Source organism: Elephas maximus, chromosome 19, assembly GCF_024166365.1.
Source record: "Elephas maximus indicus isolate mEleMax1 chromosome 19, mEleMax1 primary haplotype, whole genome shotgun sequence".
NCBI classification, from domain to species: Eukaryota; Metazoa; Chordata; class Mammalia; order Proboscidea; family Elephantidae; genus Elephas; species Elephas maximus.
Window position 1 is genome coordinate 47,170,312 of NC_064837.1, and position 25,513 is coordinate 47,195,824.

General features: G+C 48.5%; 2 protein-coding genes across 5 annotated transcripts; both read right to left on the minus strand.

Moving 5' to 3' along the window:
* Nucleotides 1-3,274: 3,274 nt before the first annotated feature.
* GSDMB (gasdermin B) lies at nt 3,275-15,047 on the minus strand. Of its 3 annotated transcripts, XM_049860473.1 has the most exons (10): nt 14,810-15,047; nt 9,016-9,196; nt 7,380-7,551; nt 6,728-6,812; nt 6,316-6,354; nt 5,733-5,759; nt 4,922-5,082; nt 4,659-4,797; nt 4,202-4,275; nt 3,275-3,740 (listed from the first exon to the last, which is right to left on the minus strand). In XM_049860473.1, exons 1-10 carry the CDS (start codon nt 15,045-15,047, stop codon nt 3,588-3,590), a joined length of 1,269 nt encoding a protein of 422 aa, XP_049716430.1. In that variant the 3' UTR covers nt 3,275-3,587. The 3 variants fall into 3 exon arrangements, with proteins under 3 accessions (XP_049716430.1, XP_049716431.1, XP_049716433.1); XM_049860474.1 differs by lacking the exon at nt 6,316-6,354; XM_049860476.1 differs by lacking the exons at nt 5,733-5,759; nt 6,316-6,354.
* Nucleotides 14,973-24,914, minus strand: ORMDL3 (ORMDL sphingolipid biosynthesis regulator 3). Of its 2 annotated transcripts, XM_049860478.1 has the most exons (5): nt 24,830-24,914; nt 21,348-21,546; nt 20,460-20,611; nt 19,927-20,064; nt 14,973-15,061 (listed from the first exon to the last, which is right to left on the minus strand). In XM_049860478.1, the coding sequence occupies exons 2-4, from the start codon at nt 21,519-21,521 to the stop codon at nt 19,929-19,931; spliced, it is 462 nt and encodes a 153-aa protein (XP_049716435.1). In that variant the 5' UTR covers nt 21,522-21,546; nt 24,830-24,914; the 3' UTR covers nt 14,973-15,061; nt 19,927-19,928. The 2 variants fall into 2 exon arrangements, with proteins under 2 accessions (XP_049716435.1, XP_049716434.1); XM_049860477.1 differs by lacking the exon at nt 14,973-15,061 and having other exon boundaries at nt 18,503-20,064.
* Between the last annotated feature and the right edge of the window lie 599 nt (nt 24,915-25,513).

Here is a 25,513-nt window from a genome sequence, read left to right on the forward strand (position 1 = left end):
CCAGGAGAACAGCATGTCCTGTGGACCCAGGGTCCCTGCACTGAGAAGCTCCTTGACCAGGAAAGATTGATGACAAGGACTTTCCTCCAGAGCCAACAGAAAGAGAAAGCCTTCTGTGCAGCTGACATCCTGAATTTGAACTTCTAGCCTACTAGACTGTGAGAGAATAAAACTGTGTTTGTCGAAGCCATCCATTTGTGGTACTTCCGTTATAGCAGCACTGGATAACTAAGACAGACCTTGTCCTCCAGTAGCTTTCAGATTCGTGGAACAGACACATATGTAAATAATTTCAGTACAGTATGATGAATGCCATGATAGCAACATATTCACCATGCTTTGGGCCATACAGAGGAAGAAGTAACCAAATCCTTTGGGAACTGGGATGCCCACTAACAAAAGGATATTTGAGCTACAGCTTAAAGGATGGTTAAGGTGGGGGAAGGTAATCCAGACAGAGGGAGAGTGCCGCCTGTATAAAAGCATGTAGTTGTAAAAGTACATGGCATGTTCATATAGAATACAAATAGTTTGGTGCAGCTGGAGTCAGAGTTTAAGGAAGAGAGGAGAGGGTGGTGGCAGAGGTAAGAGGGCACCACCCCGTTACCCTTTTTATTTTTTAAGTAAATAGTTTATTCATCTATTCTTTTTTCCTGTTAACCTTTTATTAAACACTTTCATATTACCCTGAATTGTTCTCTTATAACACTCTTTCCACTTTGAACTCAGTATTCATCTTTCATGTTGCAGAGTCAACAGATAATACCTAAAGTTAAAAAATTGATAACCAGATATAAGACTATCATTTTTTCTTATAATAACAAGCAGAAAAATTATTAAACAGTGTTAATCTGGCTGTCTCAGGAAAGCGGGACTAGGTTATGGGGTGGAGAAGTTTGAGAGGAGACTTTTACTTTTTTTTAAATATTCTTCTGTATTGTTCAAATATGTTTTCATGCGTATGTTATGGTTTTAAATTAAAATTTTTTAGGTAAAAATAAAGTGCATTGATCTTAAGTGTACAGTTCAATGCCTTTTTACACATGTAAATATCCATGTAATCACTTCCCAGATCAAGATATAAAATATTTCCAGTACCCCGGAAGACTCTATCTTGCCCCTCCCCAGGCAATACTGCCTCCACTGATTAACCACTATTCTGGGTTCTGCCACTATCCTTTCCTTTTGCCTCTTTTTCATTTTGTTTACATGAAACCATACAGTGTGTACTTTTTAAAAACTTTTCGATTGAGGTATGATATACTGATATATACACTGATCTTAAGTGTTAGCTCAATGAATATTTACACACGTTATGTGTGTGTATATATACACGCACACACATATATATATGAATACCCTGTAACCACCACCTACAACAAGGTATAGAACATTTCCAACATCCCAGAAGATTCCCTCATGCCCCTTCCCAACTGATACTGTCCCCATTAAGATAACCACTATTTTCTAATTCTACCATCGTTGCATAGTTTTGCTTGTTCTTGAACTTCATCTACATGGCTTCATGCAGTATCGTGATAGCCATCAAGGGCACTGCTCAGATCTTCTTTAAGAGAACCTGCTGCAAGGAGCATAGTTGACTGAGAACCTCCAGCTGCCACCCCTTTAAATCTTACTTCCCAAGACCAAGCTTCCCCAGGCTTTCTCCCAACCAAAGGCTGAGCGTGGCAGAGGATAATAGAGCCTGGCCATACCCGCCTGATGGGTACTCCTCCAGTAGACAATCTTTGCTTGGAGTCTCCCCTATCAGCTTGGCTGAGACTTGCTTAGAATTGCACTGCAGTCTGCGGCTCTTCGTACTCCATGCTTCCCTTCTTTCTTTCACAGGCTTCACACCTGCATCCTGGTTTGAAGGTTCTCCCTGCCTACTGATACCCACTGCTCAGGGGCAGATTACCCAATAAGCAAGGTAAGCACAGGCTTACTTGTGTTTACTTACTCATCTGTAGTGAACAATTTGTGGTGAAAATGTGAAGTTGTGCACTTCGGATTAGTAAGTAAGCACAAGTAAGCCCGTGCTTACCTTGTTTACTGGGTAATCTGTCCCTGTCAGGGATTGTAAATTTGAAAAGAGTCTTGGATTCTGTAGGAAGGTGTTGTACGGTTGGGAGAGAGACAGATGGAGCCATACCTAGAAGCAGAATCTTTCCTGTGAAAAAATGTAAAATTGTTCACTACAAATGATCTAGTAAGCAAGGTAAGCACTATGCTTACATTGTCTATTGGATAATCTGCCCCTACTCCTGCTTTATTTTTCACACACCTTTCCCCCAATAAGTCTCTGTACATCTAATCTCATCTTGGCATCTGCTTCTCAAAGGACCCAAACATTAACACGTTCTTTCGTGTCTGCTTCATTGGCCCAGCATTATGTCTTAAGAGTCATCCATTGTTGTGTGTAGCAGTAATTTATGCCCTTTTATTGTTGTGTTGTATATTGGTGCATGAATATACCACAATGTGTGTATTTATCTTAATGTTATTGGACAGTTGAATAGTTTCAGTTTGGGGCTGTTAAGATTAAAGCTCCTGTTACATTTTTACATGCATGACTTTTGGTGAATACATGCACTCATTTTTCTTGGATATATACCTAACAATAGAGTTGCTGGATCATAGGCATATGTTTAGATTTAGTAGATTCGGTCAGTCAGTTTTCCAAAGTGGTTGATCAATATACACTTCAACAATACTATATCAGAGTTCCTGTTGCATGGAATATTTTTTAAAAGAAAACCCTAACACGGAAACACAGGGTGGAGAGAAGTGTGCTGTCTCGTTGGGGGAGAGCAACTAGGAGTATGTAGCAAGGTGTATATAAGGTTTTGTATGAGAGACTGACTTGATTTGTAAACTTTCACTTATTTTTATTGTGCTACTTAAAGCACAATAAAAATTAAAAAAAGAAAAGAAAACCCTAGTTCAGAAGATACAAAACCATTTTATGTTACTTTATCCTAGCTTAGTTTTCTTAAAAAGAGGAAAAATGTTAACTTACCTCACAGTGTTAACAGTGGTAATACTGAGGGAGAAGGGTAAGTCACAGTACTTTTACCTTCTGCTTTAATTTTGAGAAATGTTTGAAATACTTTCTAACAAGCATACATTTCTTACTTTTAATTATATTTCCTTTTTTTAAAAAATCAAATAGGATTAAAAGGCTTATGACGTAAACCAGCAGTCTCCTCCCTCACTTTTCCCCACCGCTTAGTCCCACACCGCCTTTAATTGCTTTCTAGCTTTGAAAGATGTGTTGAAATCTCTTATCTGCTGCCTCATTCTTTTTATCCTTGTAGGTTTATACCTTTTTTTTTTTAATTGCTTTACTGTCATTTTAAGGGAGAGGAAATTCATATGATCAATCTGCCACTTTTAATCAGAAGTCCACGCATAAAATCCAGGCTGATTTTGGACATTATCATGTAGGGAATGGGATGCATCAAAAGATGGCAAGATTCTTGTTTTAAAGAGATCATGCTGGTGACAGGGTGGTGGTGGTGGTGAGGCTGGACTGGGGAGTGAGCAAACCCAGAGACTAGTGGGACATGGCTAAAGGGCTTATGTAGTTAGGAGGAGGCAGAGGTAGGCTTCTCACACAGCTGCAGCAGGATGGACAGGGCAACATAGAGGGCATAGAGGGACTGTGCCTCAGAGTCAGAGTCCATGTCATGGGGATTGCTGTATCGCTCATCCCATTTCTTCTCCAGCGTACTCTCCACCTAGAAGGAAACCCACCAGACTGTTAAAGCTGGGAACAAGGATATATACCAGAAGTGGCAACTGCTTGGCAATACTCCTTAATTCTGAGCCCACGGCAGACATAGTAGTCAATCATGGCACTTTTTCCTGCAGAGCTTGGAGAGCCTCATACTCTCTCAACATAGTGGCAGGCACTGCTAATCCATCAGTGTTGGCACTCAAGATGGTATCAACTGCCATTCTGGGACTAATAATTTTCCACCCCTCTCTTGCCCATAGACAAGCAAGAGAGTCTAAAAAGTCCATCCCAAATTTTTCTGGCAACCGTGTGTCCAGAGAATTGCCATAAAACAGCTGCATGAACGTTCGCTGGAAAAGAACTCTTGAGTAGAAAAGACTATGCCCTGGGACTTCTGAGTCCCTTGAGAGCATAGGTATCCACTTCCACAATGACCCTTACCCTCATCCCAGGCTGTCTCACCTTTTCCACCAACTGGGGCAGCATTCCCTTCTCCAGGGCCTCAAACACAAGCTGCTGATACTCTTCTGACAACTCTGTGGGCAAAGAAGAGGATGGTTGGCAGACAGGAGAAGCACATGGTGGGAGAGATGTCCAGTATCTGATCAGGCCCAGGACAGGCATCAGAAGGAGGTTCCAAAGAGACCCTGGGAGTCCTAGATGGGAGTTATTCCAAATGGGCTCCCGCTGAGACTCTTGTTCCCTCTTAACCTTAGTAGAAGGTCATAGACTGTGCCAAGGAGAAGTGGAGGCAGCCCTCAATGCCTGACCTGGGAAAGACTGCTTGTCTCTGAAATATGAAGGCCTATCCCTCACAAAGTGTAAAGGGTATTGTATACCCCCTTCCAAGGTTTAATTCCCCACAGACTCCTCTGTCAGCATTTCCTCCACCCTACCATATAGCCAGATCCCTCCTCACCCATCAAGGCATCCAGGAGGGCCTGAATGGCGTCTGCACGTGCCTCTACCAAGATCCCAGCAGCATTAAAAAGGCTGCTTATGAGAGGACCTGCTGGGTTCTCCATCTGCAGCTCACCGGAGACCAGGACCTCAGACACCTGGGGCAAGGAGATGAGGGAAATGAGCACCAATTCCACTGTAGTCAATTGTACTCAAAGGTGCCAATTGCCTCCCCACTGGCTCCTCCCACTATCTGCCCCAATTCTTTCTTTGGGCCCTTACTCTTTCCTCTAGATCCTGCAGATGACCATCATTGCCTTGGAACTTAGAGAAGCAGCTTAGCACATCTGTTCGCTCCTGCTTGGTCAGATCCTGGAGGCTACGCCTCAAGTCCTGCACCTTCTCCTTCATGTTCCTGAAATCTTCCAAACTCAAGGACCTCCCTGTAGAGGCAACAATTAAGGACCTGACCCACCCAGCCCAAAAGGCTCAAGGTCCTGCTAGACCCCATCCTTTGTCCACCTTTCTTCTGGAGACCACCTCTCAATGTCTTCCCTTCTTCTAGTCTTTTCCTGTTAAAATGAACCATCTTTCCTCCCAGGAACCCACTATCATTGCTTCCTGCTGACCCCAGTTCACCCCTGGTCTATTCTCAACCCCAAACTCTTCTTCACCTCCAGGAAATCAAGATTTAGTTATTTAGTCCTTGCCATTCAAAGTGCATTCCTCAGACCACACAGGGGTAGTGAGGATTTAGGAGAAGAGTTAGAACAATGGTTCTCAACCTTGATTGTGCATGAGAATCACCTGGGAGAGTTTATTAACGCTCTTTAATGCCTACGTTACACCTCAAGTAAATCTATGTGGGACTCGGACATCAATATTTTTAAAGTTCCCAAGGTGATTTCAATGTACAACCAAGTTTGAGAACTACTGTTTGGAGGAGACAGATGCAGCCTTCAGACTAAAATTAAAACCTGCTATGGGCCCTGCCCACCTATTCCCACTTGGCCGATCCTACCTGAGCTGTAGTCCTTGAGCCTGGAGCTCAGCTGCCCTTAACACATTTAACACAGCTGGCTCCCATCCTTACCTATGTGGGACGGACCACCATCTCTTTCTGCAAAGAGAAGAATCTCAGAAATCTCCAAGTCACCACGAGCTCCCTGTGGGCATTCTTTTCCCAGAGGTCATTCCTGGACTCTGATGGCCCACTGCCCATGCCAGGGAGCCTGTATCCTCATCATTGCATGTATATGGCAGAGCACTGCATTTGCAGACCACTTCCTACATCCTCAGAGACAGGCAACATAGGATTCTGCCTATGCCAATGCTGCTGGGTGAGAACTGGCCAGGTAATTCAGTTATGCTTCCTCCATCAATAATCCTCTGGTGAGGGCTGTGAGCCCCAAGACACAGCACAATGTCCAGCACAAGTCAAGTCCAAGTTGTCCAGAGAGGGGCTTGGGAGCTCCGGGGCCACCATATAATGCAGCCTGCTTCTCCAATAGGCAGACTTTCCTCCTGCCCTTACCATGGTTCCCACCCTCGGTGCCTACTACCATATTCTCAGCCCTAACACCTCTATGATTTCAGACCATTTGTCATCCTCATTCTAAAAGTAGCATCCTTGCCCATTCTGGAAGGATGAACAGGAGGCCCAGCAGCTCGCTCACCTTCAGGGAAGGATTTTGTTTTGTCAGAGAAACAAATATCTAAGCCATCGCAAAAAAAAAAAGAAAGAAAGACCAGTTATCTCTCTGTAACTTCCCTCTTTTCAGGCCCTCCCCCAACCCCCACACCTTGCTGCCACCAAATTAAAAAAAGAAACATATTGTAGAGACTGAATCCTTACCTTCTAGGGAGGAACTGGTGTCATAGTGGGACAAATCCTGGGTCAGAGGAGTCAGGGCAAGAAGCCCAAGTCCTGCTTCCCAGGCCTGGACCCTCCTTCCTCCCTGGGACCCTCCCCACCTCCAAGGTCATCTGGTCCCAGCCTAGCGCGTGGAGCCCGGCTGAGTCAACCGCCACGTGCTCGTGTATTCAGTGTCCCTCTCCACCATCGTCCCCCCACCAGGCCTTGCTTACTCCTCTTCTCTGGGTTGGGGAAGGGGAGCCGCATTATTCGGTATCCCAGGACTCGCTGGGAGGGGATGGTCACTGACGTTTGATGCTAGGAGAAAGGAGCTCACATTAATAGATCCCTAGGTGCTTTACATGGTTATCTTGTCTGCCCTCCCAGACAATCCAGTGAGGTAGGTATTTTTATCCCCATTGTACAGACGTTAGAAGGAAGGCTCAGAGAGGGCAAGCAGTCGGTCTTTTCCCACAGCTAAAAACAGTGCCAGAGCTGAGATTTGAACCCACATCTGATTCCAAAATTGTCTGACTCCACTGCTCATTCAACAAATGTTTGTGGGCCTGCCCTCCCGTCTCCTAGAAAGGAGGCAGACAATGAACAAACAAAAACACCTGTGTAATTGTAAACAGTGGGAAGTGGTATGAAGAAAACAAAAAGCAGGCATCACTAGAGAGTTACAGGGGGAGGGACTTGATTAATGAGGCCACATACCCATTTTTAGGGCAAGAAGAGAAGAAGAGGGCCAAGGATAGGACGAGGCTGCTCAGGGAGGTCTGAGGGAACAGCTGCAGAGCCTGGAGTCTGAGCCGTCATGCCCTGACCTGCAGCAGGTGGGCCAAGGCTGGCTCTCCCTCCATCTTTGCCTCCCAGAATCCTAACCTTGTACGCAAAACTGAAGATGTTCCGATCCATCCAGCTATTAAATTCAAACTGCCGCTCACGTCTCAGGGTTTCCTCATTTACCGTCACCAGAGCTTCCGTTACCAGATACAGGTGTTCTCCCCTTGCTTGAACTAATTCAAAAATACGGGGTAGTTTCTTCTTCAGCTTCCTGGAGGGGAGTGGAGAGGTGAGAGAGAGTTCAAGATCTCAGGGGCCCTACCTCCCAGTAACACATAACCACTGCCCCGTAGGGTTTCCAAGTTCTAATCTTTACCAAAGCAGACTGCCACATCTTTCTCCCTGTTAAGCAGCTGGTGGGTTTGAACCACAGACCTTTTGGTTAGCAGCCTAGCACTTAGACACTGCACCACCAGGGCTCCAAGCTTCCTTGATGACCTTCTCCTACGTATTCAGTACCCCCAACCCACTATATGTGTACGTGTGTGCCCACTGGAGTTGAGTCAATTCCGACTCAAACAGCAACCCTATAGGACAGAGTAGAATTGCCCCATAGGGTTTCCAAGGAGCTGCTGGTGGATTCGAACTGCCAACCTTTTGGTTAGCAGCCATAGCCCTTATCCTCTGTGCCACCAGGACTCCATATACGTGTATACATATATGTGTGCGTATATACATGCACACACACTTAGCCTCACCTTAGAACCAACAGACATTCTAGAAAAAAACTGAGCTTCCATAGAAAAACTTGGAAGTTCCTTCCCCAGCAAAACTATGAATGGAGAGGGACAGTTCAAAGGACTCATAAAATTTCACTGCAAGCCTTTCAGTTTTTAATTAAAAAAGAAAACAAAAGCTACCCACCCTACTCAGGGTGGGCCAGCACAGGAGAAGCATTGGGTACTTTCCCCTGAGCTACTCGCGCTCTCCAACAATCTCAGCAGGGAGGAAAACACCACCACCATCAACAACAACAAAGCTATTGCTGAGGGGGGAGGCTGAGGGTGTCCCCTTAAATTGGAAGCACCACGCCCTGCAGCTATCAGAACCTCTGTAGCATTTGATTGGGATGCGTCCCCCAATGGAAAAAGCATTTCCCTGGTGGGTGGGCTGGTGGCACTTTTTGTGCAAGAAATATTGTACAAGGGATTACAAATCTCTTTCACTGAGTAGCTACTGTGCGTGAGGATCACTACAGAGAGGTTAATAAAGCCAGTCCCTGATCCCAAGTTGCTCCCAGTCCAGTGGGGGAAAGGAACATGGAAACCACAGGTTTGCTCACAAGGCAAAGTGAAACAAGCACAAAGTACAGGCTTAGGCAACTCGGTAGAGGAGAGCAGAGGAAAGTGGCCTCTAGAAACAGCAGGTTTGGGTCCAAACCAGAGTAATTAGTCATCCTGGAGGGTAGCAGGGATGTGAGTGAAGTGGGGGCATCGGAGGAAGGTTTTCTGGAGGTGGATCCTGGAAGAATGAGGAGGCATCCTAAAGTTGCCGAAGAGAAAGGTGTAGTTGAGTAAAGGAGGGGGTTAGGGCGAGTGCTGGGACTGAGAGGGAGATGTTGCACCAACCACAGATGCACTCCTTCAAATGCCTTTGGCACTCAAGATGGACTTCTCTCTCCTTTCTTCCCTTCTCCCCTCCCTCATTCCCCACTGCTACTCACCTCCAGCCTCACCTGTCCACAAGGGAATCCAGATATTGCTGGGGTATCCGGTTCACCAATATCTTGATTTCCTGCCCCTGGGTTCCCTGGGACCACCCAGCCATCCCTCTACTTGTTATTGTTTTGGGTAATTTCACTGAAAACTCTCCCTTTGAGTCCACATCATCTGAAATTCGGAACTCAGCCTTTTGACCTGGGAAGAGAAGGGTAAAGGTCACACTGGGCCTGACCTGAAAGATCTCTCCCAGGAAAACCCTTTCTGGAGCAGCCCCATTCTGGGCTCCCCTTACAATCTCCCTTCCTCCTCAAGGGAGCCCTCCAGCTGTGGCTCTCCAAGAAATGCCATTCTTTCTCACCAGGAGTCATCATGGAAGGGGGGTGTCACACAATCCTGGGTTTGAGCCTGCTCTGCCCTCTTCTTACGTAGTGACCACGGATAAGTCACTTAACCTTTCTGAATCTCAGTTTCCTTATCTATAGAAGAATAATAATACTTCCAGTGTGTTTGGGGGAACTAAAATAACGCAGTTAAGCACTTAACAAAGTGTCTGGCACACATCCTAAGTGCTCTAAACATCTGGGCAGGAATTAAGTCTTCCATAACTATTTGAGAGGCTGAAATGACACAAGGAAAAGGAAAGCAAAAGAATTAGAAGCCCCTGCCAATCAGGAAATAAAAATTTCGTGGAGTTCAATCTCTGGTGTTTGCATGAACTGTGTAGGTGTAAAGTGAGGCAACCCTGGAAAGTCACCCATCTGCATGGACTCTGCCCTGATTGAGCAGGTGCTAATAAAAGGCTGGATTCAGAGTCAGCTGCTGACCCAGAGTTAGTGGAAGGTGTGTGGGGATGCACAGAGGAGGGAGGGCTCCTTTTGCTGGGGTATTGGGGCAGGGCTAGGTTTCCAGAGAAAAACACCTTTTAGAACTGGAAATGGTACCTGAAATCATCCCTGTACATGGGATATGAATGTCTCAGTACCCCATTCATTTCTTAGGCAGTGCAAACATCTGCTTGTATCTTATCAGAAAGGAAAGAAAAACATAAACCTATGCATACAATGAGTACAGTATAGAAAGAGAGAAAAAGAGTAACTTGGCCTGAGAAGTTACTCCCTCAATTATGACCCAGGTCAGCATCAACAGTGATAAGTCATGTTGATGGCATATAGCCTTGATATGATATAATGGAATGGCAGTTTGCCTCTGTGTTCGTCCTCCCAAAAACCCATAACCTCAGTAAAATCATGAGGAAAACATCAGACAAATCGCAATTGATAGACATTCTACGAAATACCTGGCCAGTACTCCTTAAAACCGTCAAGGTCATCAAAAACAAGAAAAGCCTAAGAAACTGTCACAGCCAAGAGGAGCCTAAAGAGACATGACAACTAAATGTATATGGTATCTATCCTGAATGGGATTTTGGAACAGAATAAGGACGTGAAACCTGAATAAAGCTTGCAAACCCAAACCAAACCTGCTGTCGTTGAGGTGATTCCGACTCAGAGCAATCCTATAGAACAGAGTAGAACTGCCCCCGCCCCACAGGGTTTCCAAGGAGTGCCTGATGGCTGCTGACCTTTTGGTTAGCAGCTGAGCTCTTAACCAGTGCACCACCAGGGCTGAATAAAGCATTAAAAAAAAACCAAACCCGTTGCCATCGAGTCAATTCTGACTCATAGGGACCCTATAGGACAGAGTAGAACTGCCCCATACGGTTTCCAAGGAGCACCTGGTGGATTCTAAATGCCAACCTTTTGGTTAGCAGCTGTAGCTCTTAACCACTATGCTACCAGTATTTCCGAATAGAGACTTTAAGTAATACAAACAAATAAAAAAACCCTATTTTCCCTTTATTCACACCATCAGCACCATAGAATTAAAAAATAATACATTTGAAAAGGGAACAGCAGGCCAAGCTACTGAAATCAATACAAATTACTAACTCAGTTCATTGTTAAAGGGTTCTTTTAAAGTTTAGTTTCACCTTAGCCTCTGATTTTTTTTTTTTTTTTTTAATGCAAACAGATGGGCTTTTCTTCAAAGGAAGTTAACCGACTTAGTCAAACTTTTTTCTGGAGTTACACTTTGCCTCTGCCCCTGGGGAGTAACATGGCAAAACCTCCTAGTCTTAGTTTATTTTTCTGTTTTCAGTGAATTAGCCATTTGGCAAACTGATTTTTTGAGAACTGGCTTCTAGTAAATTGGCTCTTGGCAACTTGCTTTTCAGAGAATTGGCGGAGAATCTCTGAAAAATGCTAACCTAAAATATCTCCTAAAGCCCCTTGCTTGCTTAATTAAACTCCACTTGTGGAAAGATTAAAGAGACATGACAACTAAATGTTTATGATATCTATCCCCCAAATAGTCTGGGCACCCTACACACCATACCACTTGGTCGCACCCATGGTTAGATGTTTCAGAATTGTTCAAAGGTATTGTCTGAACTCTTCCACCTGTTGGTATGAACCAAATAAGAATTGGGCTGTAGCAAAGAGGTCTGAACTGTAAAACTCACCATGAGGCAGTGTGACACTGAAATAGGTCTCCAAGTGAGGGTTCAAGGACACTTTCCCTGGAGCTTTTGAAATCCAAGATGGAGCCCCAGGAATAGCTGAGCTTAGAGGCAGGGAGATGGAATAATTGACTTCTCTATAAGTCCCTTCAAGCCCATAGGGACTTCTTATTACCAGCAACTTCCCTTTTGGTCATAATCTCCAGGGAATATGAAGAGATAATTATAATAGCCACCACCACCAGAACGATGGGATCTAACTTTTATAGAGTGTTCCTTCCATTCCAGGCACTGTGCTAAATGATTTATGCAATTTACTTCATTTGATTATTTTTGATTATTATTTATTTTGTTGTTGTTGTTGAGAATACACCCAGCAAAACATACAGCAATTCAATAGTTTTTATGTGTGCCATTTAGTGACATTGATTACATTCTTTGAGTTGTGCAACCGTTCTCACCCTTCTTTTCTGAGTTTTTCATCCCCCATTAACATAAATTCACTGCCCCCTAAGGTTTCTATCTAATCTTTCAAGTTATTATTTTCAATTTGATCCCATACAGATAGTTCTTAAAAGAGCTTAATGCTCAAAACAGAAATTTTTTACTAGTTAAGCTAAACTATTGTTTGGTTTAAAGAAGACTTTCAGGGGATATTTTTGGTTTAAGGTTTAAAGATTATCTCAGGGCAATAGTTTCAGGGGTTCATCCAACCTTCATGGCTCCAGGAAGTCCATGAGAATTTGAAATTCTGGTCTGCATTTTCTCCCTTTTGATCAGGATTCTTCTGTAGAATCTTTGATCAAAATGTTCAGTGATGCTAGCTAGGCACCATCCAGTTCTTCTGGCCTCCTGGCAAAGGCGGCAGTTGTTCATGGAGGCATTTAGCCACACATTCTATATCCTCCCTTTTATTTCTAATACTCCTTTCTCTGTTGCTCCAGGCAAATAAAGACCAATTGCTGTAGCCTGGATGGCCGCTTACAAACTTTTAAGACCCCTGGCACTACGCAAGGAACTAGGAGGTAAAACAGAAACACTCAACAAGTTATTAGGCCAATTAACTGGGATGTCCCATGTAACCATAACCTTAAACCTCCAAACCAAGAAACCAAATCCCATGAGGTTTTTTGTTACACATAAGCAGCCTCAGCAGCTACTTCTTTTTTTTTGTCTTTGCTGTAATCATATCTATCACACAACTTTTGCCAATGCAACTCTTTACAGGTGTACTACTTATTGACAGCAATTACAATAATCGGCTCTACCCCTAATCAATGTGATATCTTCATTACCGTTAACCCCCCATTCTCCCCACCCCTGGTAACCACTAATAAACTTTGTCCTCTATGCATTTACCTTTTCTGTCTTTTTATATAAGTGAGGTCATACAATTTTTGTCCTTTTGTGATGGACTTATCTCACTCAGCATGTCTTCCAGCTCTATCCATATTGTAGCATGTATCAAGACTTCATCTCTCCTGCAGGCTGAGTAGTACTCCATTGTATGTATGTACCACATTTCGTTTACCCAGTCATCTGCTGATGCACATTTAAGTTGTTTCTACCTTTTGGTTATCGTGAGTAGTGCTGCAACGAACATTGGTGTACAAGTGTCTGAGTCTCTGCTTTCAAGTCTTTTGGGTATATACCTAGGAGTGGAATTGCTAGGTCATATGGTAGTCTATTTGTAGTTTTCTGAGGAACCGCCATACTGTTTTCCATAACAGCTGTATCATTTTGCATTCCCACCAGCAATGGGTAAGGATTCCAATTTCCCCACATCCTCACCAAAATTTATTTTCAGTTTTATTTTTTTTATTTTTTATCTTAGCCTTCCTAGTGGGAGTGAAATAGTGTCTAGTTGTGGTTTTGATTTGTATCTCTTGATGGTTAATGACTGCTGAGCATCTTTTCATGTGTTTGGTGGCCAATTAAATATCTTTTTTAGTGAAATGTCTATTCAAATCCTTTGCCCATTTTATAATTATTTATCTTTTTATTGTTAAGTTGTCAAAGTTTCATATTATATTTTGATTATTAGATTCTTATCAGATACATGGTTTCCACCTCATTTGATTCTTAAAATAATCTTCTAAAATTGATAGATAAGAAAACCGAGACTTAGATAAAGACATTTGCCCAAAGGTCACCCAACCGGTAAGTGACAAAGCCAGACTTTGAACCTGGTGCCTCCAGCTCTAAACCAGTATCCTTTCTTAACCACTAAGCAAACTGCCTCCATTTATTTCCTCATTTAAATGATGAACATATAGGAGTGTGAGAAGAGCTCAGCTACTTTAAAAGTAAATTATTTAAAATCTATTAAGAAAATATTCTGCATCCCACTTTGGAGAGTGGCATCTAGGGTCTTAAACGCTAACAAGCAGCCATCTAAGATGCATCAATTGGTCTCAACCCACCGGGAGCAAAAGGAGACAGAAAAGGCCACATAAACCAGAGACTACATCAGCCTGAGACCAGAAGAACTAGATGGTGCCTGGCTACAACTGATGACTGCCCTGACAGGGAACACAACAGAGAACCCCTGAGGGAGCAGGAGAGCAGTGGGACGCAGACCTCAAATTCTCGTAAAAAGGCCAGACTTAATGGTCTGAGACTGGAAGGACCCCAGGGGTCATGGTCCCCAGACCTGTTAGCCCAAGACAGGAACCATTCCCAAAGCCAACTCTTCAGACAGGGATTGGACTGGACTATGGGATAGGAAACGATACTGGTGAGGAATGAGCTTCTTGGACCAAGTAGACACAAAAGGCTATGTGGGCATCATTTCCTGCCTGGAGGGGAGATGAGAAGGCAGAGGGGGACAGAAGCTATCTGAATGGACATGAAAATAGAGGGTGGAGTGAAAGAGTGTGCTGTCTCATTAGGGGGAGAGCAACTAGGAGTATATAAAATAGCAAAGTGTATATTAAGTTTTTGTACGAAAGGCTGATTTGATTTGTAAACTTTCACTTAAAGCACAATAAAAAAAATTTTTTAAATAAATTATTTACAAAGGGAACAATGGAAAAGGAAGAATATTTAGGAATCATTTCCAACATAAATCTCTACATCCCCTGTTCCTTTCTCCCCATATAGCTCTGCTGTACATTTCTTAAACCGAGGTGCCGACATGACCATGCAAATCCCACAGCTTCTTTATTGACTGACTGATGGCCAGTCAACATGGGCCCACTAGGTTGATGGCAATAGGGAGTTGAAAATGGGGTGCAGCAGGAGTGGGCCAGGCCTCCTGGCTGGCCATCTTGCACCCACCTCATACTGACCTGGGGACACAGAATCCACCTCATCAATCGGCCTTTCACCATTTTCACTCTCCAGAATGTCCTTCAGGGTGAGGTCTGTCTTGCAGTACCAGGATCCAAACAAACTTCGCTTTTCTCTCACCAGACAAAAGCAGTGGAATCTGTCAGCATCAATGGCACTTCTGACAGCAATCGTATTCCCTCCAGAGTCCAGCTCTCGGACCACAGTTTTTGTGATTTCCTCAAATATGCTGGGCATTGTGCCTGGATCAACTGGGCAAAGGAAGTGAATTTCAATTGGGGGAGTGATATGGACTCAGGATTTTTAAATCTTCCACTTTTGACTGCCTGCGGTCAAGGAAGAGCCAAAGGTCCCAGGAAAATCAGGACCTGAGATGATTCACCTTTCCTGCTTCCAGAAGATGAGGCGGTCAAAACATACTAAGGAAGGGTCCAGGCCAGACCAGACCCAGTGCCGTCGAGTCGATTCCGACTCTTAGCGACTCTATGGGACAGAGCAGAACTGCCCCACAGAGTTTCCAAGGAGCACCTAGTAGATTCGAACTGCTGACGCTTTGGTTAGCAGCCGTAGCACTTAACCACTATGCCACCAGGGTTTCCAAGGAAGGGTAGCCATCACAAATTCCACTCTCCTCTGACCCTCATGAAACCCATCTGGAGAAAAGATTGTGGCGATCACCCCAAGCAGGGAGAATAAGGCCCATTTTCTGCGTTTCCTATAGCAGTTACTCCCTTGCTTAGTGGGGCCTGAGGGGTGGGAAGGCCCACCACCCCCCTGCCAGACCCTCAGCAATGTGCATGAAAGAAGGAACCAGGAAGAGATGAGGGACATGGCTGCCAGGCCTCCTATTGCCAACCCACCTGGTTATTTCCCCTTGCCTCTGATTGCCAGGCCCCTACCCTCTGCCCTACCCCAGCTGTATTCTCCAAGGCAGTTGGATGGGTTCTACCCTACCCGAAGAGATGGTGATAAATTAACCTCAGAAGGAAGCAAAACAAAAAGGACAGAGTACAAAAGTAGCTTGGAACTGAGCACACTGGGTAGCCTCCATAGGTTCTTTCTCCTCAGTTTCTGGTCACCTTCTGAAGGGTCCCCTTGCCCTTGGTAAGATAAAATGAATCCCAAAGCGCCACCAGGAACATCTCCCCTCATTCTCTCCTTCCCCCTCTCCTGGTCTACTCCGGGCCCCTGGACCTATCTTCCCTACCCCTACCTGACCCACCACAGGCCTACAGCCCAAACAATCTAACCCTGCCAGTCCTTTTCTGTTTTTATTCTGCAGCAGTTCTTTGTCCCCACCACAGTGGCTCTCACACCTCCAAAACATTCTTGCTCTCCTCCCCTTCTACCGACAACTGCAACTCCTCCCTCTTAAAATCTTATTCCCCTACTTCAGGCTCCTTTGCTTCCCTCCTGGTGCTGGGCCTCACCTCATAATCCTCCTGGGCTCCACTTCCCCACCCTACCTCTGGCTACCTTCCTCTAAATCCCCCCTGCCTGGCCCAGGCACCTGTCCCCCCACTGGTCACTTCTGTGTCCCTGCCCCCAATCATGGTGGCTGACTCTCAACTCACTCCCAAACCGGAAATTCTTCTGGGTGTCTGAAAAGGCAGTGTCCATGGCCCACAGGCCCATCTCAGGGCCTACTCACCTCCTCCCTGGGCTCCCTGGCCTCCCCTCAGCCACTCACCAAAAGTGGAGGTTGTGAGAATCCCCCTCCGTCAGATCTCTGCACGATTCCTGGCCACTGTGCCTCGGGAAGCTATAATAAGGAAATCCAAAGTTCTCCAGGTTGAGCACTTAGTGGAAGGCTGGGTGGGGCTAGGTGCCCCACCTCCCAGGCCTTTAGATAAGCTGAATGATGGCTGGGTCGGAGATAGATGAGGCCAGAGATCAGAGTCCCTTCTTTCCCCTTTTACCCAGGGAACGACCAGGAGAGGCTGACACATTCTAGGTGAGTCTGGGCCAGAGAATGGTATAAAACGAGGCATACAGGGCCATGAAATTCAGTGATTTTGGAATAGAAAAATGGAGTACAGGTGGATATCAACCAAGTACCAGCAGGCAAAGGCTGTGGCTGTGCAAGGAATATTAGAAAAGTGCTGTTGTTGTTAGGTACTGTCAATTTTTGATTCATAGTGACTCCACGTGACAGAGTACAATTGCCCCATAGGGTTTTCTAGGGGGCCGCTATGAGTCGGAACCAACTTGATGGCAACAGGTTTGGTTTTGGTTTGGAATCTTTACTAGGGCAGATCACCGGGTCTTTCTCCTATGGAGCCACCAGGTAGGTTCAAACCACCAACCTGTTGGTTAGCAGCCAAGCACCTAACAATTGTGCCACCAGGGCTCCTTCTGTTAGGAAAGTAACCTAGCTGAAACTAGCTACCCAAATGCCACACTAAGGTGGGGAAGGTTGAAGGCTCAGAGAACGAACGACGGCAACTAACAGCCATAGTAAACAGGCTGGGCCAGTAGGGAGAACTCAGCCTCCTTCCCACCCCCGTACCCCCACATTCCCATGGACCCTCTCAGGATGCTGCTGACCTTCCTCATCTGATGGGACCTATCCACTTCACCCACCTCCTTCTCCAGGGAGAAGCCTCTGGCCCCATCCCTCACTCCTGAGATAACCACACGGGGTCAGCCTAGTCTGTCTTCTGGCCTCTGCCTCCCTCAGTTGTCAAATAACATTTAAGGAGATGATAGTGATAATAATAATGGAGGTGGCAGTAAGGATTGTACAATATTATGGTTAACAAGTAAGGGGATAGTGGTGGTTCAAACCCCACGGATCACAACGATTCAATCCCGTTGTGCATGGGGTTGCCATGAATCAGGGGTCAACTCGAAGGCAGCCAATGACAACAACACATGCAAGCAGTGTGCTAATCCTCACAACAGCCCTAATTGGAACTATCATCTTCGTGCTACATAGGGGGAAACTGAAGCTCAGAGAAGTAAAATAAGTTGACAAGGTCACACAGCTAGGAAGTGGTAGAGCTGGGATTTGAACTCAGATCGTTGTGGACCAGCCCCTCACCCTGGCTGCACTCTTGCAGGTCTGTGGAAGGTCCTATAGCACCTAGCCCCAAGACTGAGCTCAGGTGGCTGCACTTCTCCTCCCAGTGCGCTGAGGGCTATACTCTGGGACCCTGGACTTGGGCAAAACCTCCACTCTTCCTGAAACCCATTCCAAGGACATAGTGATGCTGGGCCAGGGCCAGAGAGGAGCCCAGGCTGCCGTGGGGCAGCTCCCACTTCCACCCAAGACTTTGTACCTGTCCCAGAAGTAGCAGAATGATACTGCAGATGCAGCACACCCAAGGCCTACACCCTGGGGAGATAAGTGTTCCTTTACTACAGGGCTCCTCCCGTCCCTGATCCTTTGTGAGCCTCAATAAATCCTGGGGACAGAGGCAGACTAACCAGTAAGCATGGTATGCACCGGCTGATAGTAAGCAAGGAATGCAGGGGCTTAATTGTGCTTAATTACTGATCTGTAGTGCAACATTTCATCTGCTTTTTCACCATATCGTTAAAGTCCATGTATACCTTGCTTACTGGAAGAAAGACCCACAGTCTGAGTCCCTCCCACCTGATGCCCCCACCCCTGCCCTTAGCAGGAACTGCTGCCAACACCCCTGCCTCCCACCCGGGGCCCTCCAGGAAGCAGAGGCCAGGCAAGGGGGAAACAGGAACACATTGCCCTTTATTTGCGTCTCTCAGAATACTGTACAAAGGGAGTAAAAATCCTATTCATTCACACTTTGCTTAGAAAGATTTCGAGGTGAAAGTTGCCTATGATACATGGGCTGGGGACTGGGGGGCTAGGAGGCAGAAAACAGGGCCAGTGACCTCCTCTGCTCCCTCAGGCCCCACTGAGAAGACACAGGCACCCACAGCTTTTCAAAAGTAACAGAGACCCCATCGGACTGGGGAGAGGAGTCGAAGGCTCCTCTCCAGGCCTGTGCTCAGGCTCCGGACCCACTTCTCTTTACCTCACAGGCTGAGAGGACAGCACCTGCAGGCCACTCTTTGTTCCTTCCACTGCCCTGCTTAAGCAGCCCACCAGCCAGGGTGGGAGTGGCTTCACACCCCGACGTGTGCATGCCACACAAGAGGGGCCCTGCTGCAGTGCCATCTGCGTGAGGGGCCCCAGGACCCATCATTTCTGTCCCAGCTTCTCCACACCCCTCACATCACTGCAGAAGGCAGTGTCAAACTGGACTTGTGAGAACTGCGACTCGGGACTCTTCGTCTATCTCCATCCCCTCCGGCCAACCCAAGAGTTCCAAACACACAGCAGCAGAGATTGATTGGCAGGGAGGAGGGCCGGGACAGAGCTAGATCCACCCTCATCCTTTGGGATGTGGGCAGGGAGAGGAGTAGGCTTGGAAGAGTAATTCACCTATAGAATGGCAGTGGAAATAGAGAAGGGAGACAGCTGTGGGTTTGGATCTCTTTGGGTTGGTATTGGCCCTGGCTCCGCACCTCTGGTACCAGGGAATCCACACCCCGCCCCACCAGCCCTCTCCTCACCCTCCCCAGCCCCACCCAGTACCCAGAGTGGGTTGCAGGGGAACTGCCAAAAGCATGAGACTTGAATTAGACAGTTCTTGCCCAGAGGGATGAGGCGTCAGCACATGCCTGCTCTGGTATTTACAAGCATACTGTCATCTTAAAGACTTAAGAATTAAAGTGAAAGGATCTAGAAGTTGTACCGTCCCTTCTGCTCCCCTCACAGGGGTTAAAGTGCTTTAGCCTTCTGAGGGTGAGCAAGTGAGCATGGGGTTTCCCTAGTCTCCTGCCCCAACCTCACATGTTCAGCCTGGGAGCCCAGCCCATTCTGTGACCACCCATGGAGTCTCTACTCAAAAGGTAAAAGGAAAAGATAAAAAAAATCAGAGGGGGTCGAAGGCCTGGGGGGGCCCATCCCAACCCCACTACAAGCTACTCCAAGTTGGCTACTACGGGAAGCAAGGGGGAATCTAGGGCCCAGAGGCTCAGCCCCCGTCTCTGGCAGTGTCCAGAGGCTCCTTCTGTCTTCAGCATTGCAGTACAGGCCTTCTACCCTACCCCTGCCATCCTAGGCTGGGGGGGGGGGGTGCTGCACCTTCAGTACTTATTGATTCCAAAAATCCGGACTCCGTGGAGCTGGGGAAGCTTGGGGATGAGCACGCTCATCAAGGACACAGTGTTGAGGACGAAATGGATCTGGTCGTACTTGGTGTAGAAGCTGGTGAGGAAGTACCTGGGTGGGAAGGTTGGGGACAGGTGTAAGACTTTGGAGGACCCGTTCTTCCCTCACTCCCTGGGTGAGCAGAGGCAGAACAGAGCAGCCAAGGAATTATGAGAGAGGCCTCCAGACGAGAAGTAGGGTAGTGAGATCTCCCAGATGAAAGAGGCGCCTTCCACCAAGACCCTCACTTTAGGCCTGTGGGACCATCTCACCAGCAGGAGGGAAGCCAACTTAAGAGAAGGCAGGGCCAGGGAGGCCCAGGCCTGAGTGAGCCCAGTGTAAGATCCAGGGATACTCCAACTTCCCTTCCCCTGCTCATTCCACCCCAGGGCCTGAGCTGGCTGGGCACCACGGCCCTCCAGGCCTTGTCCTGCCTGCTCGTGGCCCCCTCTACCCAAAACACTCACAGCACAATAGGTGTGATGGTCAAGAACTTCCGAGAGGCCGTGAACTGGACCCCATAGTCCATCTGCTCCCAGTGGGTCAGCAACCTCGCCTTGCCCTGGTCCGGGGTCTCGAACGGTGTCCCCTTCACCGTGTGCAGGAAGATGTACATGCCCTGAGGGAAGGGCCTTTGTTAGAAAGGGAAAGGCCCTCCAGCTCAGCTCCTCCACCCCTGGAGCCTGGAGCCTCCCTCTGCTGGGCAGGGAAATGTGGGCTGGAGGTCAGGATGGAGCAGATGGGGACCTGGCAGAAGACTTAACAGGACCCACTGGGTGAGAGGGAAGGCCTGGCATGAGAACACAGAAGGGGAAGAGCTAGTCACAGAATGGACCCAGCAATGCCTGCTCCCTCCAGCCCATGTGTGCCCTCCCTGTGCCAGCTGGGAGGGGGGGTACTCTTGGCAAGATGGGAAAGGACTAGGTCCTTGCTTGCCTACTGAAAGGGTGCAAGCAGGTAGTTAAGGCGGCAGAGAGGAGCAAGAATGGAAGATTGTTTGAGATTCTGACTTGGGAAAGGGGCATGTCTGAACCGGGCTAAACATCAGGACTCCTAGGTCCTGGGGACTCTTTGGGGCTCTTGGTTCAGCTCTCAATGGCCCACCTTCCTGGCCCACAAGCCACCCCACCCTGGAGAGGTAGACAAAGCTGCAGACTGTACTCTTTTTATCAGGGTGCACAGGGCTCGAATTCAGCAAAGGGAATGGGTCAGAGATGAGAGCTGGGTCTAGGCTCTGGTGACAGATGTTGTCAGTATATCACCCTGACATCTGACCTGTGTCTGGCAGGCTCCTACCCCTCAGCCCTGCCAAAGAGCAGCCACATGGCCAGGGTGGGCAGCAGACAGGCCCTCACCATGTTGTGGATGAGGTTGGTGAGGGTCCAGACAACAGGGACGCTCACAAAAGGGATGCTGAGCAGCACCACATGGAGAAGCCCGATGGCCAGCACGTAGGACAGCCAGATGCCACGGCTGTTCATTACCCGCGTGTTGGGGTTCACCTCGCTGTGCGCTGTGCCCACGTTCATCCTGCTGCCCCTCTCGGACACTGTTCTGCAAACAAGCAGCACAGGGGGGGACAGGTCACGCCGCTTTTCCTGACCCCTCACCCTCTAAATCCTGCAGGGAGGCAGGCTCCTCTCTCCCCAAGAACTCCACTCAGTTCCACTGTTTTGATTCTCAAGCAAGGAGGCAGGAGAAAGTCCATGTGGATTTTCTCTATTCATTTCTCACCTCTGGGTTGGGATAAACATCAGGCTGCCTCACTTGTCAGGACAATACCCCTGCAGGCACCAGGACGTCTGGTACGATAGGTCATCGAGAGGCATCCAGCCCCAGAGCAAAGAAATCAATGCCCAGCCCCAAATCTATCCACCACAGCATTCCTATGAGGGCCCACCTCCACGAAGCCTGGGGGCAGGGCAGAGACTGTCCCAAAAGAACTCTCACTCGGCACAACCCCTGAGAGCCTGATCTGGGTCCTCTCCTACCCACAAGTCCTTCCCATAAGAGGGAATAAAAGGTGGGCATGTGGGCACAGGCTGCAGTAGAAGAAACCTTTTTCAGCCACTGCTTCTACCCACTTCCCCTAATTCTCCAACCCTGGGTCTCACCCTACCCTCACCCAGACAATGACATAAAAAGAGGGAGAGAGGGAACAAATGAGAAAGCAACAGACTAGGGACAACCTTTGCCCAGACCTGGAGGCTCTAACTTGGTGACACAATACAAGGAATCCAGATGTTTTATCCATTTGGCAGCCACTCAGACTAGCCCTCGTGATGCCACCCACTCTGCTGTCCAGCCACGAGAGCGGAAGAGCCCTTTTCCCCACCACAGGAAAGGCAAGGCGAGGCAACGCGGCCAACATCTACAGCTCCAGGGGGCGGCTGGAACCCACATCAACACACCCCTCCCAGACTTACACCTAGGACACAAAACCATGCCTCCCTCCTGCCGATTTTCTTCTCTGCCCCTCCCACCGTCACCTCAGTCTCCTTTTCCCAGCACCTGTTTCCAGGTGTAAATTAACACCATGCCTTCCCCTGCACAGTTCCAATGGTAGAAGCCCTGGAGCTGGAGGAACCAAGAGGGCTGCCATTGATGCCTAGGAAACAATGGTGGCAGCAACCCAGCGTGGGTAGAGGGAAGTGGTAGAGGTAAGGAGGGGAATGAGCAGTCCCTTCTCCAGAGCGTTGCTATCCCCAGATCCCCAAGGGCATTGTGGCCAGCTGGAAGTGGGAACAGATGGCGCCTTTGCTTAGCCTCATCCCCTCCTAGATGAGGGAGGGCCCTGTCTGATGAAGACCCTAAGGTCATCACCATGGTAACAGCCCCATCTTTCCTGGGGCTTCAGAAAGAGGTTCCAAATGAGGGAATCCTGGGAGTGCCCAGAGGCCACCTCCCTCACCCCACTGCAGCCAGCCCCTCAGATTCAGTTGCTATTTATCTCTGGCCAGGATCCCAGTTGGGCCTACACAGGAACTAGAATTCCCAAGGGTCAGTTCCCTACTTTCAGAATAATGGGAGCAAGTTTCCTTTTCTCAGACAGTTCCAAGCTTAAAGACCCCAAGGGAAATGTGGCCCACAACACACCTTCTCAACATACAAACATAGTGGGTTAGCCTGGGGTGCATCCTGGAAGATGTGATGCTTCTGGGCCCATCGGCTCAGCCCATTAGGCTGGATAATTGGGCCTAACAGAAACCCAAGGAACTAGAAAATCAGAGCTGTTTACCTTCCCAAGGCCTTGGGATTTCAGTTACCCTAACACAGCCCCTGGGATACCTACTACGCAAAAGCTTCCACCGGGGGAGGGGGGTTGGTGGTGAGAGGCTGTCTGCCTGGGAAGTGAGGGTTCAGCAGAAGTTATTAATAAAGGGAGGGGATGAGTTTCCCAAGTCTGATCGGAAACTGCTGCCCTCCTTTCCCTAACCCAGACCTACAGGGGTGTGAGTATAGAAAAAATTTCTAACCCTCCCTAGTGTCTTCTCCAGGAGTGCCGAGAGCCTTGCTTAATCCCAGACCACAAGACCCTATGCCCGTTTCTGGCTGTCACAGAACATCCTGCCCAGCCTGATGGGTCTAGGAAGGAGCTAGGCCCCAGGTCCTAGCTGCCGCCCCGAGAAGCTTCTTCCTGAAGCCTGAACACCAAGTGCCCTGAGAGCTGAAAATCCCAAGAGACCCCCAAAAAGAGGCAGAAGAGATTGAAAAACTAAGAAAAAGACTGGCAGCCAGGAAGCACTACTGAGACTTTTGTGTGAGACCTATTGTTTCCATGAGTAATATAACCAATTGACCTCTCCCCCAGAAGGGGACAGGGAGAAGAGGCTGGCAGAGGTAAAACAAGTCTACAACAGCTGAGGCTGAAAAGTCCTGCCACTGTAGCTGGCAGGTGGCTGCTTGCACCAGCTCCTAATGTGGTTTCATAACCTGCTTCAAACAAGAGCCTGCAGCAACTCCGTTCTGTTAACCACTTTCTTGCTGGTAGCTCTTTCCCACTCTTCCCCTCCCGCCCCGCCCCGCCCCCCCCCCAACTCCACACAAGAATATCCCGGCTCTGCCAGTCTGTCAAGACACCCAAGCCAAGGCTAGAGTGTGCCTCAGGGCAGCCACCAGGTGAGACCTTCCCATTCCCTCCCCCAGGTGAGGGTAGACCTTTAAATGGCAAATCTTTTGCCTTCTGGGTAAGCGGCACAAAACATCCAGGCCTGCACCCTGGACCCCAACTGGGGAGTCCCTGGAAGCACCCCACAATGCCATTTACGTTCTGCACACCCCCTAACCCGCAGGGTCACAGCTTCTCACCTCTCAGCCCCGGCCAGCCTTGGGATACAGAAGGGCGATGGGAATGAAAAGACTGACAGCACCAAGGCAATCCCCCACTAGACGGGAGAGAGGGAGGAGCGAGGAGGCGGAGTCCTCACTATTGTTGGGGCTTTCAGAGTGGGATCTCCGGTCCGCAGGGGAGCCTCCCGCTCCGCTTCCCAGCCTGGGACCTCGCACTCGGAAGAGGACGCGTTCGGGGCCCCACCCCCATCTCCACGCGTTCACCTAGCCCTGGAGGCAGCCAAACCTTTACCCCCGAAGCCGAGCCTCTCCCCGCCCCCTACCCTCAGCTGGGGCGCCCCTCTTCGGCGCCCCAACCCTGTCCTCCCGCCCCCACTTCCCTCTTTGGGCACCCCCCCTCGGCTGATGCACCCCCTCCACACCCGCTCACTTTGTCCGGGTCCCCTCCAGCCGGGGTCCCTTCCCCAGCGGCCCCCTCTCTCCCGCCCCGCTTCTAGTCCTGAGGGCCTCCCGGCTTCCCCACCAGAAGGCCTCTGTTCGTACTTACCCTGCGGGGCCGGAGGTCGGGGGCCCGGGAGTAGTGCCCCGGGACAGGAGCGGGGGCGGGGGCCGCTGCTGCTCTAGCAGCTGTAACAACCCGCAGCAGCAGCCACCCCGCTGGCAGCTCCAGCCGAATCAGCGCCCCGCGCCCGCCCCTGTGACGTCACCGCTTCGCGCCGAGCCTCCTGGCGCCTCCTGGGAGTTGTAGTTTCTTGCCATGCTCTCTCCCAGCCTGTTTACTGCCTCTCTGCAGGAAGTCTCAGCGGGACGCAATACTAAGATCTGGTGGTATTACTTTGGCTCGTAACAATTCCTGTTTCTGTATCCACTCCCTTCAAGTGCTGCTTACAATCGCCCCTGTTTTGCAGATGAGGAAACTCGGAGTTTTAAGTAACTTACCCTAGGTCCCTATGGGGTCCCAGCCTGGACCAGAACCCAGGGATCTGGCCCCAAATGCAGGGTTTTTCCACTACACGTCGCCGCCTCCGCCTTGGTCCCAGATTGGCTCCTCCAGAAAGCGGACTAACCCGACATTTTGCCCAGCGGGACCCTCCTGGGAGCAGGTCTTTTGCAACTTTGGCTGGTTTAAGGGTCTGGAAGGGCGAGAACGCAGCCTGTGGGCAGCGTTTGCGTTTGTCCAGAGCCTTTTGGCTAGCTCCTTCTCAGTTACGCTTGGCCTAGGCCAAATCCT

What these genes read in the sequence shown, in the direction of transcription:
- GSDMB (XM_049860473.1), bottom strand. Translation starts at nt 15,047, where the DNA reads ATGCCCAGCATATTTGAGGAAATCACAAAAACTGTGGTCCGAGAGCTG. An exon ending in AACAAAATCCTTCCCTGAAG is followed by an intron (nt 5,760 to 6,315) that starts GTGAGCGAGCTG and finishes TTCTCTTTGCAG; the next exon opens with AAAGAGATGGTGGTCCGTCC. An exon ending in TGCAGGATCTAGAGGAAAGA is followed by an intron (nt 4,798 to 4,921) that starts GTAAGGGCCCAA and finishes TCCTTGCCCCAG; the next exon opens with GTGTCTGAGGTCCTGGTCTC.
- ORMDL3 (XM_049860478.1), bottom strand. Translation starts at nt 21,521, where the DNA reads ATGAACGTGGGCACAGCGCACAGCGAGGTGAACCCCAACACGCGGGTA. An exon ending in CCAACCTCATCCACAACATG is followed by an intron (nt 20,612 to 21,347) that starts GTGAGGGCCTGT and finishes CCCTTCCCTCAG; the next exon opens with GGCATGTACATCTTCCTGCA. An exon ending in ACCATCACACCTATTGTGCT is followed by an intron (nt 20,065 to 20,459) that starts GTGAGTGTTTTG and finishes CTTCCCACCCAG; the next exon opens with GTACTTCCTCACCAGCTTCT.